The sequence below is a fragment of the Protomyctophum parallelum genome (assembly GCF_964188405.1).
Source record: "Protomyctophum parallelum genome assembly, chromosome: 22".
Lineage (NCBI taxonomy): Eukaryota > Metazoa > Chordata > Actinopteri > Myctophiformes > Myctophidae > Protomyctophum > Protomyctophum parallelum.
In genome coordinates this window covers 24,559,244-24,575,320 of record NC_139714.1, presented here as the reverse complement: position 1 = coordinate 24,575,320, position 16,077 = coordinate 24,559,244, and the positions used below count along the sequence as shown (strand labels likewise).

General features: G+C 42.1%; 1 protein-coding gene across 1 annotated transcript in view; it reads right to left on the bottom strand.

The window, feature by feature from the left end:
• Nucleotides 1–15,655, bottom strand: part of acss3 (acyl-CoA synthetase short chain family member 3) — a 52,840-nt gene extending 37,185 nt beyond the window's left edge. Inside the window, exons 1-8 of the mRNA XM_083758279.1 lie at nucleotides 15,019–15,655; nucleotides 13,438–13,582; nucleotides 11,284–11,472; nucleotides 8,566–8,700; nucleotides 5,659–5,799; nucleotides 5,137–5,217; nucleotides 4,409–4,504; nucleotides 683–834 (exon numbers count right to left, since the gene is read on the bottom strand). Coding sequence (XP_083614405.1) covers nucleotides 683–834; nucleotides 4,409–4,504; nucleotides 5,137–5,217; nucleotides 5,659–5,799; nucleotides 8,566–8,700; nucleotides 11,284–11,472; nucleotides 13,438–13,582; nucleotides 15,019–15,410 — 1,331 coding nt within the window. The 5' untranslated portion in view covers nucleotides 15,411–15,655. The remainder of the gene's footprint in view (nucleotides 1–682; nucleotides 835–4,408; nucleotides 4,505–5,136; nucleotides 5,218–5,658; nucleotides 5,800–8,565; nucleotides 8,701–11,283; nucleotides 11,473–13,437; nucleotides 13,583–15,018) is intronic.
• Nucleotides 15,656–16,077: the final 422 nt, after the last annotated feature.

Genomic DNA, 16,077 nt, shown 5'->3' with positions numbered 1-16,077 from the left:
GAGTGTGGAAATATAGCAGCCCTCTGGAGTGAGTGTGGAAATATAGCAGCCCTCTGGAGTGAGTGTGGAAATATAGCAGCCCTCTGGAGTGAGTGTGGAAATATAGCAGCCCTCTGGAGTGAGTGTGGAAATATAGCAGCCCTCTGGAGTGATTGTGGAAATAGTGGCCCTCTGGAGTGAGTGTGGAAATAGTGGCCCTCTGGAGTGAGTGTGGAAATAGTGGCCCTCTGGAGTGAGTGTGGAAATATAGCGCCCCTCTGGAGTGAGTGTGGAAATATAGCGCCCCTCTGGAGTGAGTGTGGAAATCTAGCGACCCTCTGGAGTGAGTGTGGAAATATAGTGGCCCTCTGGAGTGAGTGTGGAAAATTGGAAATATAGTGGCCCTCTGGAGTGAGTGTGGAAATATAGTGGCCCTCTGGAGTGAGTGTGGAAATATAGTGGCCCTCTGGAGTGAGTGTGGAAATATAGCAGCTCTCTGGAGTGAGTGTGGAAATATAGCAGCCCTCTGGAGTGAGTGTGGAAATATAGCGACCCTCTGGAGTGAGTGCGGAAATAGTGGCCCTCTAGAGTGAGTGTGGAAATACAGCAGCCCAAACTAAATTATGTAATAAAGTATATAAATAAAGCATATGCTTATTATCCTGTCCATGTATTTCATGCTGTGGCATGTGTTAGTGTCTACCTGGTGAGAGGGTATTTTCCACCGACGGCAGCGTCAGGATCTTGCTGGCGGATGGCCCGGAGGGCGGTGGGAGCGGTAAACATGGAGGAAGCTCCGTGTTCCGATATAACCCGGAAGAAAGCGCCCGGGTCCGGTGTCCCCACAGGCTTGCCCTAGAAGCAGACAGGACAGGGTTGATGTTAAATAGTTTGGGCAGCTATTAGGACTGTTCCAAAACATTCCGAAGGTTCGCTCCAAACATTGGAATGATGATTGAAAAGGTTTGGACGCTTGCTTATATATTTCATTTATTTATAAAGGCGTCACTTTTGAGTTAGGAAATTCCACCAGACGTTCAAACTGTAATAAAAAGGTGATGTAATTTCCTACTCATTGGTGTGTACAAAAATTTACAAAAACGGTTTAGTGATATAGATTTGTAAAAAAAGAATCATTGTGGGTTTTATAAGGCTTTACATTTTGTCCTGGTGTGGAGGTTCTTTGCCTCATTTCCTATATGTAGTCCTAATAGTACTGACCCTGCACTCCCTTGGCCAAACTACATACATGGACTCAGAGACAATGCAAAAGACTAACTTTCAACTTAAAGGACCACTTCACCACTTTTCAACCTATCTTCATATAATAGGTCCTCACTAATAATCATGATAAAATGGTGCAATTTTTTTCTACTCTGTCTATGTCTCATAGGAGGGCTGTGGGCAGTTCAGAAACCGTCTTCCAGTGACATCATCGATGGGGAATACAAGCTAATAGAAACTGCAGGCTTTCTAGTCCTGAAAAGTTGCAATGCGAAAATGGAAGCCATCGTTCTCATGATAATGAAAATCTAAATATTTTTGTTTAAAAATAAATCTGCCTAATGATGATGTCACTGGAAGACTGTTTCTAAACTGCCCACAGCCGTCCTATGAGACACAGACTGAGTAGAAAGAAATCGTGCCATTTTTTCCATGATTATTAGTGAGGACCTATTATATGAAGATAGGTTGAAACGTAGTGAAGTGGTCCTTTAAGCCCCAATTTATACTCAATTGTACAATTGCGTCGCAGACCAGACATAGCAGCTCTATAAGCTCACAACGCATTGTGGGTTTGACGTGTTGCGAGCTTATAGATCTGCTATTGTTGGTCCGTCATGCCGTCATACGATGGATCCTAAATGAAGCATTACAGTGCATGAAATAATTCCAATTCAAAATATGAACATTTGGCACACTAATTTAGAACAGAAGTATTGGACACTAGACAGTCCTTCTGTCACCCTGCCAAGTGAACGAGAACAGCAAACTCTATAGTTTGGCAAAGATGTTAAGGGATATTTTTGAACTTGCGCCAACTGAACGCTCCTGCATTCATTTTGATACAGCAGCTGTTTTGACATGGAAAGTGGCATTGGAGGGCTGCCTATCTGTCAGACGGATGGGCCATCTGAAACCCATGGACCAAACTGAAACAGCATTTGTGTAAAAACACACGAAAGAGAGAAGATGAGAGAAGGCCATAAGCCCCTAATATTAATTTCCAGAGAGTTTAGCATGGGTGACCCTACACTCACCATGACAATATTTAATTTGCAGATGTAATGCAGATGTAATTTCCCCCCTTCGGTAAATATTTGTGCTGTGTATTGTCTAACACAAACAAACAGCAGGCATGAATACAACACAGTTGCTGACCACACGGCAACTGTGTGGTCAGACTTTGATTTAAAGGCAGGGAAATTCATTTGGCGTTCACCACCTGCCTGCCTGCCTGCCCCGTGATAGAGACGAAGAGGATAATATAAAAGCCATGGTTAGCACAGCAATAATGAGAAAACAAATATAGACACGAGCAATTACTGACAAGCGAACACAAACATCCCCCTAGTCTTCAGGTATTCAGGTTTTTAAATCAACTTTTGTAAATCTCCTTCAAAAGACTAACCGGCAGAGTAGAATGCTCAGATCCTCTGAGTGAGGGAACACTGGAACAGGATTTTACCTTGTAGACTGCATTGCAGTTTACAGACAGTGTTGTTTTTGGCAGCAAATTGTGATTTTAGTCAGTCTCTTGAATACTTTTTCACATTTTAGTTTGTTACATTTTGTCCATGCCTAACAGGAACAAACTTTTCAGTATTACCCGTATTGCTTCCAAGATCATACACCCACACTTTCTGATATGAACAATAAGGCCATCACACGGCTAGCACTCTCAATATCAAATGACACTGATCATCCCCTGTATCGCTTCTTTAACCTCATGCCATCTGGACAAAGTAGTAGGAGCTTTGTCCCCCTCAGCCATCGCGGCATTAAACAAACTGCCCCGCCGACAGGATGGTTCTGTACACAGTGGGGACCTCTTTTTTTTTTTTTGTATTGTCTTGGTGTAATGTGCTCTGTGTTGTTTTTGATGTGGGTGTTGAACAGATTGTGAAGACAAATATCCCTCGGGACAGTCTAGTTTTAGTCGACTAAATGTCATAAGATTTCAGTCGACTAAATCAATCTACAGTTGATTTAGTCGACTAAAATGTATTTTGGTGGGCCTTGATGCCGTCGTAATGACTGCTTTTACACTAGCTGAAAATAGCAGATCTTCAAGCTCTATCTATCTACAACCTTCCTAGCATTTTAGTCTAGGTTTTAGCGGTTGACGAAATTGTCAATACATTTAGTCTTACTTTTAGTCATCATAGCTTAGTTTTCATTTAGTTTCCATTTGGTTTTCGTCAGTGAAAAAAGGTAGTCGACGAACATGTTTCGTCTTAGTTTTAGTCGACAAAAACAACACTGGTTCCAGACTCCAGTCAGTGGATACTGGCCTAACGAGGTGCAGCTGAAATCTACAATGATGATAATAGCTTGCAGGAATATGGAGCAGCTGTGTAAAACACAGACACAACCATGTGGAAAGGATTTCACTAGAGCATGCTCCATGTTCAGGTCTAGGGCGCGTTCGGAAATACCGCACCGGAGCACACTGGCCTATTAGTTTGCATTGCAGTGCGCTCAGTGCGCTATTTCCGAACGTGCCCCTAATCAGACAGTATTGTTAAGGGCTGAATAAAGGTCTGATTTTTGGTTTATAAATTACTCATGAACTGAACTTTAATCTATTTTACCACGTATTAAGATGTTCAAGAAAAAATGTTCAAATGTACTTGTGGATCTGCTATTTTCAAAAGATTTCACTGTATACATGCATTTGAAAACATGTGAAGCAGGACATTTTTCATAATCAGTACTTCCTACTTTTGTTACTTACAGTTAGGGTTGTCCCGATCACGTTTTTTTCCTCCCGATCCGATTCCGATCATTTGATTTTGAGCATCTGCCGATACCGATTTTTCCCGATCCGATATTTATATTTTTATAGAACACTAAATGCCATATCACAATAGTACAATATTTCAAACCACAGACAATTTCCAGTCTAATATCATGATATGGATAGAATATTGATACTAGGGATGTCCCGATCACGTTTTTTGGCTCCTGATCCGATTCCGATCATTTGAAAATGACGTGATCGACCCGATTTCCGATCACCCGATCCGATCGGGACAACCCTACTTACAGTGAGTATATACATTTTGATACCAATACTCAAGTACATTTTGAATTACAGACTTCTACTTGTAACAGAGTATGTCTGTACATTGCAGTGTTGACACTTTAACTTAAGTAAAGAATGCAAGTAATCTTTCCACCACTGCATAGATCCACAGTGACGCACCTCATAGAGAATGGTGGTGTTGCCATGCAGGAGCGGAGCGTAGCAGATGTAGGAATGTCCAACCACCCAGCCCAGGTCGGACGCTGCCCACCACACCTGGCACAGAGACAAAATGCAGGGGTCACCAAAATGTTTATCTCCGTACACGGACACATGTGTCCGTGGTCAAATTCATGTTCATGTCATGTTCTTATTTTGATCATAAGTCCCAATAACTGTAGTCTAGGTCAGTCTCCAGATTGGACTATAAGAGTCCACTAGGACAGTGGTGCTCAGATGTTTTATTTCTAAGGACCCCGATAACTCTGAGAGTGTACAAATGGAACCAAATGCACCCGTAAAGTGGCCATTTGGCTCCAATGTACACTCAGATTTACAGACCTGTAATGTTCATTATGTGTGTGTACTCATTTTGTAGGTCTGTGGCAAAAATCTAATTTTCACAAAATGTCCACCATAGGCCAGCATGGTGATGACCTACAGTATGGACACATTTGGATATAAACGTTTTGAAGGCAGAAAAACTCCAGGCATTTTATCATCTGGTCAAAGCAAATCATGTACGAGACAAATTGATATGGATTCATGAAAAAAACATAGATCCAGTTGAACTCAATGTCCAGGTTAACAGAAACGTCATGGCAGTGAATCAATCTGCTCTGGTACAACAATGTTGTATGTTCCGCAGCGGCGATACTAACTCAGATGGGAATGTTTTATTGCCTTACATCTCCGGGACTGAGGCCATAAATATTTGACATGGTCCATTTCAGCATCACAGCATAGCCCGCGGTGTCTCGTACAATGCCCTGGAGAAGAGACGGGACAGGAGCCATTATCAGACCAGTTAGTTTTATTCATTTTAGTCACCTGAAATGTTTTAGTTTAGGTTGAGTCGACTAAATATCTAAAGATTTTAGTCGAATAAATTTACAGTTGATTTCGTTGACTAAAAGATGTTTTGGTGGGCTTTCCTTGATGGCATCGTAATACCTGATTTTACACTTGGTTGCACTCTGAAAATAGCCGATCTACAAGCTCACAACGCGTCACACTGTGACGCATTGTGAGCTTGTAGATTATTGTGAGTTTTTATCCGTTGACAAAATTGTCGGTATATTTAGTCTTAGTTTCTTAGTCATCGTAGCTTATTTTTTATTTCATCTTTATTTCGTTTAGAAAAAAAGGTAGTCGTCGAACATTTTCCGTCATACTGTAGTTTTAGTCAACGGAAGCAACACTGTCTGTACCTTTGGAGTGCCCGTGGTCCCGGAGGTGTAGAGGATGTAGAGAGGGTGGTTCGAGGGAAGAGGAACGCAGTCGTGAGGTCGGGCGGTGCTCATCTCTTCGTCCCAGTCCAGCGTCAACTCTGGCCTCATGGATACTTTCTCCTGTAAGACAAATATCAATACAGTATAGCAGTGGTTTTCAACCAGTGGTCCGGGGACCACCAGTGGTCCTTGATGGGGTTTCCAGGTGGTCATTATGGAGAGTTGGTAACCAAATGGACGCTTAAATATATTTAACTCTTGGACCAGTATGGGTCAATTCAGTTTCATTTTACACTCTCAAGAGTTCAATTATTGTTAAACATCTGCATTAATTTACAAGAATTCTACACAATTAGAGAAGTTCAAATAATTGATCAATGTTTGCCTGTTATGTATGGCAGGCCTACCAACCAGTGTTGCCAACTATCCAGTAACGGAAGTAGCTAGTGGCTCCTCGAAAAGTAGCTAGAAGTCGCTAGGGGTGGGATATATGCACGTAGCCAGAAGCTTTTCACTAATTCAGTCGCTAGAAGGGTCTGGAAAGAAGCTAAATATGGCGACAAATCCGCTAAGTTGGCAACACTGCTACCAACATTTCATGCTGTGTGAATGAAATTGTGGACAAACCTTATCCAACGATAACAAAACATTATTATTTTGTGAAAGGCTAAATCTCAAATGCTGAATAAATAATGGGCCTTGACAAACAGCAGTTGTCAAAGGCAAAGAACTCTTGACATAGACGATATCGTACTTCATCAGGATAATAATGTAATTTATTAAAACGGACACATGGACGGACAGGGTGCAAAACATAGTCTCGGCCATGCCTTCGGCCTGGAAGTGCATGAATGAACACTTGGACAACTTGGAATGATAAACTTGAGCGGTGCAACTACACATTTACTGTTATAGTTACTGTACTGTGCTCTGTACTGCATTGTAGTGTACTCTGCTCTGTTCTGTACTTTGATTATATTTAGAAACATCTCTGAGAAATGCCGTGCGGGGGTCCCCGGGGAGTCTCGGGAACATCCAGACCCCCAAGAACACGCTCAGGGGGCCTGCCCTGTTCCAGCGGGCCTTCTCGAGTCCGAAACGGTCAAGAAGACACAGGGACACGCATAGGGACACACATAGATGCGTAATGGAGCGGAGGCACTGCTCAAAAACAATGTTAAAAGTTACATCCTTACTCTGAGTCAGAATCCCTTGCAAATTGGGCAGTTAACATTTTAAAACATGCCTACAGGCCTGAGAAAGAAATTGGTCATTAGTGAGTCTAAAACCTAGAGCTCATTAAAAACTCTTCTACTGCCAAAAGTGCCTCTCCATTAATTAATTTACTTCAAAATAACCCCAGAATCATAAAACATGATTCTGGGGCAGTCTGCAGAACCATCACAATGCTTGGTTGAGACAGTTCTGAACCGCTGCCTTGCATCATTTCAGAGCTATATCCAAGGTGCCATAGTTTCATAGGACTATTTCTGACTGAACTCACAGACAGACAGTGGTTTAATGGCGTCATTAGTGCCCCTGTGCCCTACATAGCACGGTCTCCATGACAACTGGAGACATTATCATCTTAACAGAAGACGTTTGTTTTACAGGATTGTTCACAGATCACAGGCGTTCATCAATAGATTAGATCAGGCAGACGATGCAAGGCAGACAAATACAAATAAATATGTTGTAATAACCATTAAATGATACGGTGCAACCATGTAGCAGATAACACAATTGCATTAACTCTGGCATGGGAGCCTGAAAACCATCAAGAACCAAGGAGGATTCTGGGGTGCCTGGTAAGTGCACCTCAGCCAGTTAGGGCACAGACCATTACACTCCTTGGAGTCGCGTGGAATGCCGAGTTTGAAACCGACTCAAGGTTCTCGTTACAAATGTCTCTCCTCTCTGCCCTTGGTTTCTAGTCTCTACTGCACTCTCCTATTTCAAGAGTAAAGCATATAAACGCTGCAAGAAAGATTATGATGCTGATAAATTTGCAGGGTACATTTCCCTAGCTGTGAAGTCATGGTTTTATGTGACTGAGTGAGGCCATTTCAAATGTAGTGTGTCACTGTATTACTGCATAATTGGGTGATTTAATCATTTTGGAGATTGCTCCCCCACAGCCACAGCTGGCTTTATTCCATCAGCGAGGAACACACTACAGACATTTGCATTTCCGTCCATTGTGCCTCACTGACGATGATGTCTCGTTTTAATTTGGAGGCACTTTCTGTGCCATTATGGAATAGCTTGAATGGGAGGGTAAATAATCAGGTGCCGGCAAAGCCAACGGATATCACATGCATTTGCATACTAATGGTATTATTACTTTGCAAGGGGATAATGCCCAAATGTGCAACATTGCATGCAACCAGTGTAATGCTGGTTTGTAACTACGCTTTTTCACTGAGGAAAACTAAATGGAAACTAAATGAAAACTAAGCTATGACGACTAAAACTAATTAACTATATTGACAATTTTATCAATAAATAAAAACTAGACTAAAATGTTAGGAAGTGACTAGTGTACAAGAGTCTGTTGCATGCTGAAAATAGCAGATCTACAAGTAGCTCTGCTATTTTCAGCCAGTGTAAAATGAGCCAAAATACATTTTAGTCGACTAAATCAACTTTAGATTTAGTCGACAAAAATTGTATGATATTTAGTCGACTAAAACACACACAAACACTAAACACTAAGACATTCCAGGTGACTATATGTGACTAAAACTAAATGAAAACTATTCAAGAGACTAAGACTAAAACTAAAATCTAAATCTGCTGTCAAAATCAACACTGGTTTGGTTTGTAGGAGACAGCGCTGTGGCTGTCCTATTATTATCAGGCTTCCGCGTGTTTAGTGGTTCTTACCATGTTGGGTCTGTTGTAGATAAGGACTTTAGCAGGCCTGTGAGAGCTCAGCTCCAAGGCCTTCTCCACCAAGGGGATGTACTCCACTCTCCTGCCTGGCTCGATGCCAAACGACGCGGTCACAATCATCTTCGGCTGAGACACAGATGAGAATTTTAGGCATTATAGGCCTGTCACACTTATTACATCGCAATAAACGCCAAATCTCAATTATTTGAGATAATCCCAATTATTTTAGCATAATTGTCAATCATTTATAACACTCATTTTCATATTTCACTCTTTGGCCTGCGGAGGACACTGGCGTGATGTTCTAGACATCCAGTTCTAGGCTAAACAGAAGGGGGGGGGAGGTTTTTTTAATTATTTCTACGGTATATTAATGACATTGTTCAATGTTGAAAATGAGTGGTATTCCCTAAGTTATTTGTCTGTGGAATTCGTGATTACGAAGCCTAAAAGGCAAAGAGAAATACAAATTGTAATGTTCCAATGTCCAATGCAAAAAAACACAATTAAATCGTTAAAATGAATTATTTGTGTGTGTGACAATTAATCGTCAACTTAAATGTGTAATATTCCCATTCAGGCAGTGAAGTGGCCTGAAAATCTCATAACCCCGATCAGAGCACTCCATCCCGCAAATCTTGGCCAATCAACTGCTTGTACTGTACCTGTATAAGTCTGTGACAAATAAAACGTATTGAAACTTGAAAATCTAAAAAAAATGTTGTCCAATCAAATCCGCCCACATTGCAATTTTAATATGGGATAATATTGTTGCTCGTTGTACAGCCACAGCATTACTTATTGCGAACGCAGTGAGCCACTTACTATGACAGCAAGGGCTGAATGTCTGTGTGTGTGTGTGTGTGTGTGTGTGTGTGTGTGTGTGTCACGCTGTTACACCACCGGCCCGCCACCAGAGGGCGCAGCTGTAGCACACACACACACACACACACACACACACAGGGCGCAGCTGTAGCACACACACACACACACACACAACCACACACACACGAGCTGCGTTCGCTTCACGCGTTTGCGCGTCTTACTTGTACACTGTATATAGATTGGATTGTGCATCAGAGACGGTAGCTAGGATTCCCCATCCTCATTGGTTGCATTGCATTTACCTGGTTACAGCACATATGGCGAGGCCATGTCTGAACCAGACCTCAGTAAAAAAATAATCTTGATGACATCATTTATAATGTCCCTGTGGTCTGTAATATGATTTTGAAGACAATGAATACTACACTGCCTTGGAAACATGGGAAGCAAGGCTTCCACCTGTTGGTTGTCTGTCAGATGACCTATTCTTACATAAGACCCATGTTTGACCATGTCCACTGACCACTGACCACACCTCCTTTGTATTCTCTGCTCTGTCATTGTGTATAAGAGGGAGAAATGTAAAGGGCTCAGGAGGCTTGCATACGTGCTCCTCCCTGGGCGGGTACAGACCAGTCTTTGTAATAAAGTGACATTGTTTCAGTCCACTCTCTACCTCGATTATTTCTTAAAGACTCTGATGTGAGTTCTGAATAATCCACCACAGGTCCCAAACGGTGTAGACTAGGACAGAGAACGGTTAGGTGGCGAGAGAGAGAAACAGTCAGGAATCAGGATTTAGTACTTTGAAGTGATGACAGAAAGCAACTCAACAACCAGGCAAGCGTGTAGTCACTATAGTCACTTTCAGTGGGCTTTGAAGATTCAGCAACAGGCACTCAGGCACACACATTAAATTAATCAGTCAAAAAAAGATCATCAGATACCATGAATCCACGGTAATCTTTTAATCAAAGACGTTTCTTAACTGTATAAAGTCGCTGGCACTGGCTCATTTATTCCCTCATATTTTGTTTTGATCATTTTGTATAAATAGATGAGACTTGAGGGAGATCGTAATACATGTTTTTTTTTGTTTTTTTAATAGTAAGTCTTCCATTAGCTCCTTTGTTGGCTTCAAAAACTATCTCTACAAAGGCCATTAACTTTTAATTGCGGAATGAAGAGAATTTATAGATGTGAACTTAATCAAGCTGTATGTATTTCATTGTGTGTGAATGTCACTCTGAACAGAATGGTGTAATGAGATGAGGGAAAGGCATAAACAAGCAACTGCATTAGAAGATTAAATGGATTATTACTCATGACCAAATGACAATTCCCTTTCCCATTTCCTGCCTGTAAGAACAAATCATTGTCTTAACTAGGCAAATGTGACAAATGGCTTCTCAAGTGTGCACATACCAGAGATAACAAATTGAAAGTGTCTTTTGTTGGTACTGTCGTGGAATTTTGGATCAATCAGCAAATGGACGATCGGGCAAATAGGAGTCAAGACAATATTCTAGGTGGTGATGGTTATGCTTTATATTGTACAGTACATGATATCACGGGTGGAAGTACAATAACACTCATTCAGTGCTACAGTAGTTCTGCCAAGAGCACGGGGCAGAACTCATAGATATACTGTGGCTGCTTCAAGGACAAACTGAACCATAACAAAATACTGTAGGCTGTAACATAAACAAAAGCTGTCAGGCCTAGTGGAGACATCTAGGCCCTTACAACAAGCTACCAAATATCACAATGTATTTAAGTGTCATAAGTGATGGTAAAATATAATGGTTAGATATAAGGTACTATATGGTTATATTGGTTGGTTATTGCGACTAAGAACCATATAATGCCTTCCTCAGTACTAACCTTGGCGTGACTAATGCGGATGGAAAGCTCCTTGGCTGCGAAGCCGCCAAAGATGAGACTGTGGGGCGCGCCGATCCTGGCACAGGCCAGCATGGCGAACATGGCCTGGGGGACCATGGGCATGTAAATGACCACCACGTCTCCTTTCTGCACCCCATTCTTCACCAGGACTCCCGCCAGTCTGGAAACCTGAAGTACACATGGTTGGTTAACGCACTGGTTCCCTAACAGTGGGTCGGGACCCATTTGGGTCGCATAAACATTTGTATGGGTTCCCTTGTTTTTTTGGTTTGCTTTTTCTTTTTTATTCATTTCATGAATACAAAATAATAATCAAAGACATTCCATGAATTAGAAAACCAATGTTTAACCCTTAGTGTATAAATGGAACAAAATGGGTCCATCTGGTTCCATTTGCACCATGTCATAGATATCGGGGTCTGTGGCCTATACTGCCCTACAAAGCCAAAGTGCAGTAACAACATTTTTGACACAACTTATTTGTGTATCCCAAGGTCAGATTAGCCTTCGTGATTTTGGGGGATAAACAATTGCCTCAAGAACATCAATCTAATCTAATCTGTATAAATGCACCAAGTACGTACAAGAGCGTATTTATTCTATAATAAACGGCCGTGGTGGCCCAGTCTAAAACAGTGCCTTGTGCTCACAGTACGTACGTACGTACGTACGTACGTACGTACGTACGTACGTACGTACTCGAGAACCCCACCGACTTCAAATTTGACATACGCAGTCAAGGTCTCTGGACAGGGCCCCTGCCCAGTGTCCAGTGTATAAAACAGTAATCATAAAAACATAAAAACAACAAAACATCCGAAACAATAAAACATGAAGAAATAACAGGTCAATAAAACAATTAAAAACAATATTAGGAAAAACAATTGATGTTTTTTTAAAGGCGTTTCACCCCGAGTGACCAGACGCGTTGCAGGAGGAACTAGGAGGGCCCTATCCGATGATCTGAGGCAGCGCACAGGGTTATGGGGTTGCAGCAAGTCTGTTATATAAATGGGAGCTAGACCATGTAGAGCTTTAAAAGTAATCAATAAAATCTTAAAATCAATTCTGTAGCTCACAGGGAGCCATGAGTGAAGAGTAGCTAAAATAGGTGTGATATGTTCACGTTTTCTCGTGTTGGTGAGAAGGCGAGCCGCAGAGTTCTGCACCATCTGGAGGCGAGATATATTTTTCTTGCTCATACCAGAGTATATTGAATTACAGTAATATATATGAGCATAAAAGGCCATGGCTCAGTGATCCATGCACCTTGGCTGGTAATCCAGTCTGGCAGTGTGCCGCGGGTTCCACTCCCAATCCCGACGGCCTTTACTGCATGTCTTCCCCCCCATCTCTCTCCCCATTTCCTGTCAGCCTACTGTCTGTCCCTCCATAAAAATATAAAATAAAGGCGAAAGCCACAAAAAAAACATTTAAAAGGGACACAGACAGATGGGGGAACAGGTACAACGGGTATTGCAAAGCCGGGTGGGGCATGGATCAACAACTTCCATCGTTACCGACTCAGTGCTCTACAGCCGGGCACCGGTCTAGTATGTACAATTTAGTGTAATTGTCACAGTACGCTCCTCTGCCCTTGGACTCTGTGTTTTGGGACTTTTACTTGTATTTGTGTTCTGTATCTTATTTTGTAGTAGTGTTCTGTGATTTCCTGTCTGCCTTGTTGCTGTCACCTGCCTTGTCTCACCTCCCTGTATTAGTGTAACCCTAGCCACCAGTGTTCTGTTGACTGTTAACCTATTCCAGTGTTGATTGTGTGTTTCAGTTCACCTGTGTCTAGTTAGTCTCTGTCTATTTATATGCCCCAGTGTGTTCAGTCCTTTGTCAGTTCGTCGTCGCACATGTTATGTGGTCAGTTCCTTGTTGCGTGTATTCTTAGTCCTAGTAATTCCTAGTTATTTCCAAGTATATAGTTCCTTGTGATTTCTTTGAGATTAAAACCTCTTGAACATTCACTTCTCTGCCTGGCCTGGTCGTTCTGCATTTGAGTCCCATACCTCCGTGTCCACACTGTGACAGTAATAATCACTTATTTGCCGATTTGGCTGACATGGGGCAATTGAGCAACGTTATCAGTTAGTGCTGCAATATAAAATAATCATTATTCTTCACCTGTGCTTGGAGCTCTCTGAAGGTGATGACCTGTTTGGTTCCAGTAACTGGACTGTCATAAATGATGGCAGGTTGTTCCCCACGACCACTCTCCACGTGACGATCCACAGCGTTGTGACACATGTTCAACTTCCCTCCCACGTACCTGTCAAACAGGTAGGCTATTACACATTGAACACTGCATAATGATGTTAAACATCTCTCTCTCTCTCTCTCTCTCTCTCTCTGAAAAACATTGTTTGTGTGTGCCCTCAACTGCCCATTTGTTCCCCCCAACAAGAACACAAACTACTAACTATAATTAGGGTGACCAGATGTCCCTCTTTGCGTGGGACAGTCCCTCATTTCCAAGACTTTTCAGGCCTCCCACATATTGAGACCCTGTCCCACATTGTGACTGGCAGTGTTCAAATGCCCTAATAGTCCCCTAATAGTTGGCCTCCTGTTGTAAAGCTCTCTCATTGTCTCTTCCTGCAAGATGTGTTTTTAAGCCTGTTAAAATAGCATACAAATAAAAAATAAAGCATGATTTTCAAATAAAATGTGAGACACCAAAGGAGTTTATAAATGATAGCCAATAGGCCTATATGGTCGAATATGACAACAAGGCATTTAATAGCAACTCAAGTAGTAAGTTGCTAACCCGGTACTCCAGTATCGCTTGTGTGGGACATGTGGGACAAGTGGGATGGGGTTCTGTCCCTCAAATGAACAGTTTGGATCTGGTCACCCTAACTATAATAGCAGCTATGCCACTCATGAGTCCTGTCCCCCTGCTGGGACAGCGAACAAGGGTGTCTGGAATCTTACCGTTTTCGAATAGAAAGGCAGTGGAAACTGGAAAAATCACGTTTAAAGGTATATTCAGTGATTTCACTCAAAAAAACCTTAGGTTTCGTTTTTGGCTGTGGGACCCAGCCTTTCGTCCAATCAGGATAGAGAGTCAAAAACGAAACCTAAGGTTTTTTGACCCCCAGGGGTTAACTGGGGACAGGGAGGAACTCCTTATATGGCCAGCACACTCTATAGTAGGGAGGATTATCACAACAAAACAAAAAAATAAGTGATATTTTAATTAAGTGAAATCACTGAATATACCTTTAATTTCTCATTTGCTACGTCCTTCAACATTAGGCAGTTACGCAGATTGAGGGAACTGAAGTTAGTGTTTTCAACCTTCTGTAAAAGTATGTTGGCAATTGGCATATTCATGGGGCATAGGGGGCGCTAGTGGGCAAATTATTAATACAATATAAAATCATTAGAATCGTATTTAGATTGATTGATTGAAATTGTTATTTCACAGTATGCAGAATGTGTTCATTACTGGACGAACCATGATTAAGAATTAACACTTGTTTACAACAGGGTCCACCATTTTCAGTTCATCAGAACATACAAATATACACTTCTATATAAAAAAAATACAGGAAATCATTATATAAAGAAAGTAAAAAGGGAAAAACATCTAGGCCTACTGTATAACAACTGACCAGGCATGAAAAGCCTTTAAGCGCAGTGGTGGTGGTTTAAATTTACTTAGTTATTGTAATCTGGGGGGGGGGGGGGGGGGGCACTTACCAGCTTGGGAAAACTGCATCTTCAACGTGCAGTGTTTTATTAAATGGCTCAAACCAAGTAACATGTTGCGCTGCTTCACTCCAGAACTCCTCGGGGCTGTCCCTGGCAGCAGCGAACGCGTCGTCGTATGCTGCGGTCGTAGTATATCTTCGGCAACATTGTTGCGGTAAATGTTTCCGTGAAAGTGTTCTCAACTCGCGGTGTGTCCCCCAATGGTGTGTCCAAGTCGGTGCGCGTTTTGTCGTTTGTCTGCAAAGTGTCTCGGAATTGTCACCCCGCGGCCGCGGGGTGCAGTATAAACTTCTGCAAAAGATAAACCCCCAGTAGTCTGGACGGGGTTTGGAAATAATGTCGGAAATCACACTCAGTTCTTTCGGCCGCAGTAAACGCATTGTTGTTGTTGGAGCTGGAAACTTTTTTTTGTTAAATACCCCGAGAAACACGTGCGGGAGCTTTTCCTTGAAGGCGATGTGACACAATGACTGAATTCTCCTTCAGTAGCGTTTTGACGCACGTCAGCTCAGAGCTCAGCTGTCTGAGAGGCCAGCTGAAGGACAGGACAGCCCGTACGGGGGCCCCGGCTGACCGCCCGCAGCCCACATTCCACGAAACTTCTGGCCTTTTCCCAATACTTCTGTTTCCATCTCAACGTCCTGACCTGAGCTCGTTCCCTCCAGATTCCCTCGCTCCTCCCACTAATGTAAGTATAACCACTGTAGTATTTATAGTAGCCTACAATTTCAATTGGAGCCAGATAGCCTACTGTTACTAACTTGATTATTTTTTCCCCTTTATTTCATTTCATACTTCCACTCCACTATAATCTCAGAGCCAAATATTGTACTCCACTCAATCATTTGGCATATTTATACCTTGCATGCAGTCTTTCACAAAATACTGAAAATATAACACCAAAGGAGCATTTCACCCATTGTCAACGATGATGAGTCCAAGCTAAAATAAACTACAGGCTTTCTCTTCTGGGAAAGTTAGCTGAAAGCGAAAAGCTGAAATATTGTTCTTTCATTCATTAAAAAATAAACGTATGTGAATTGAGGG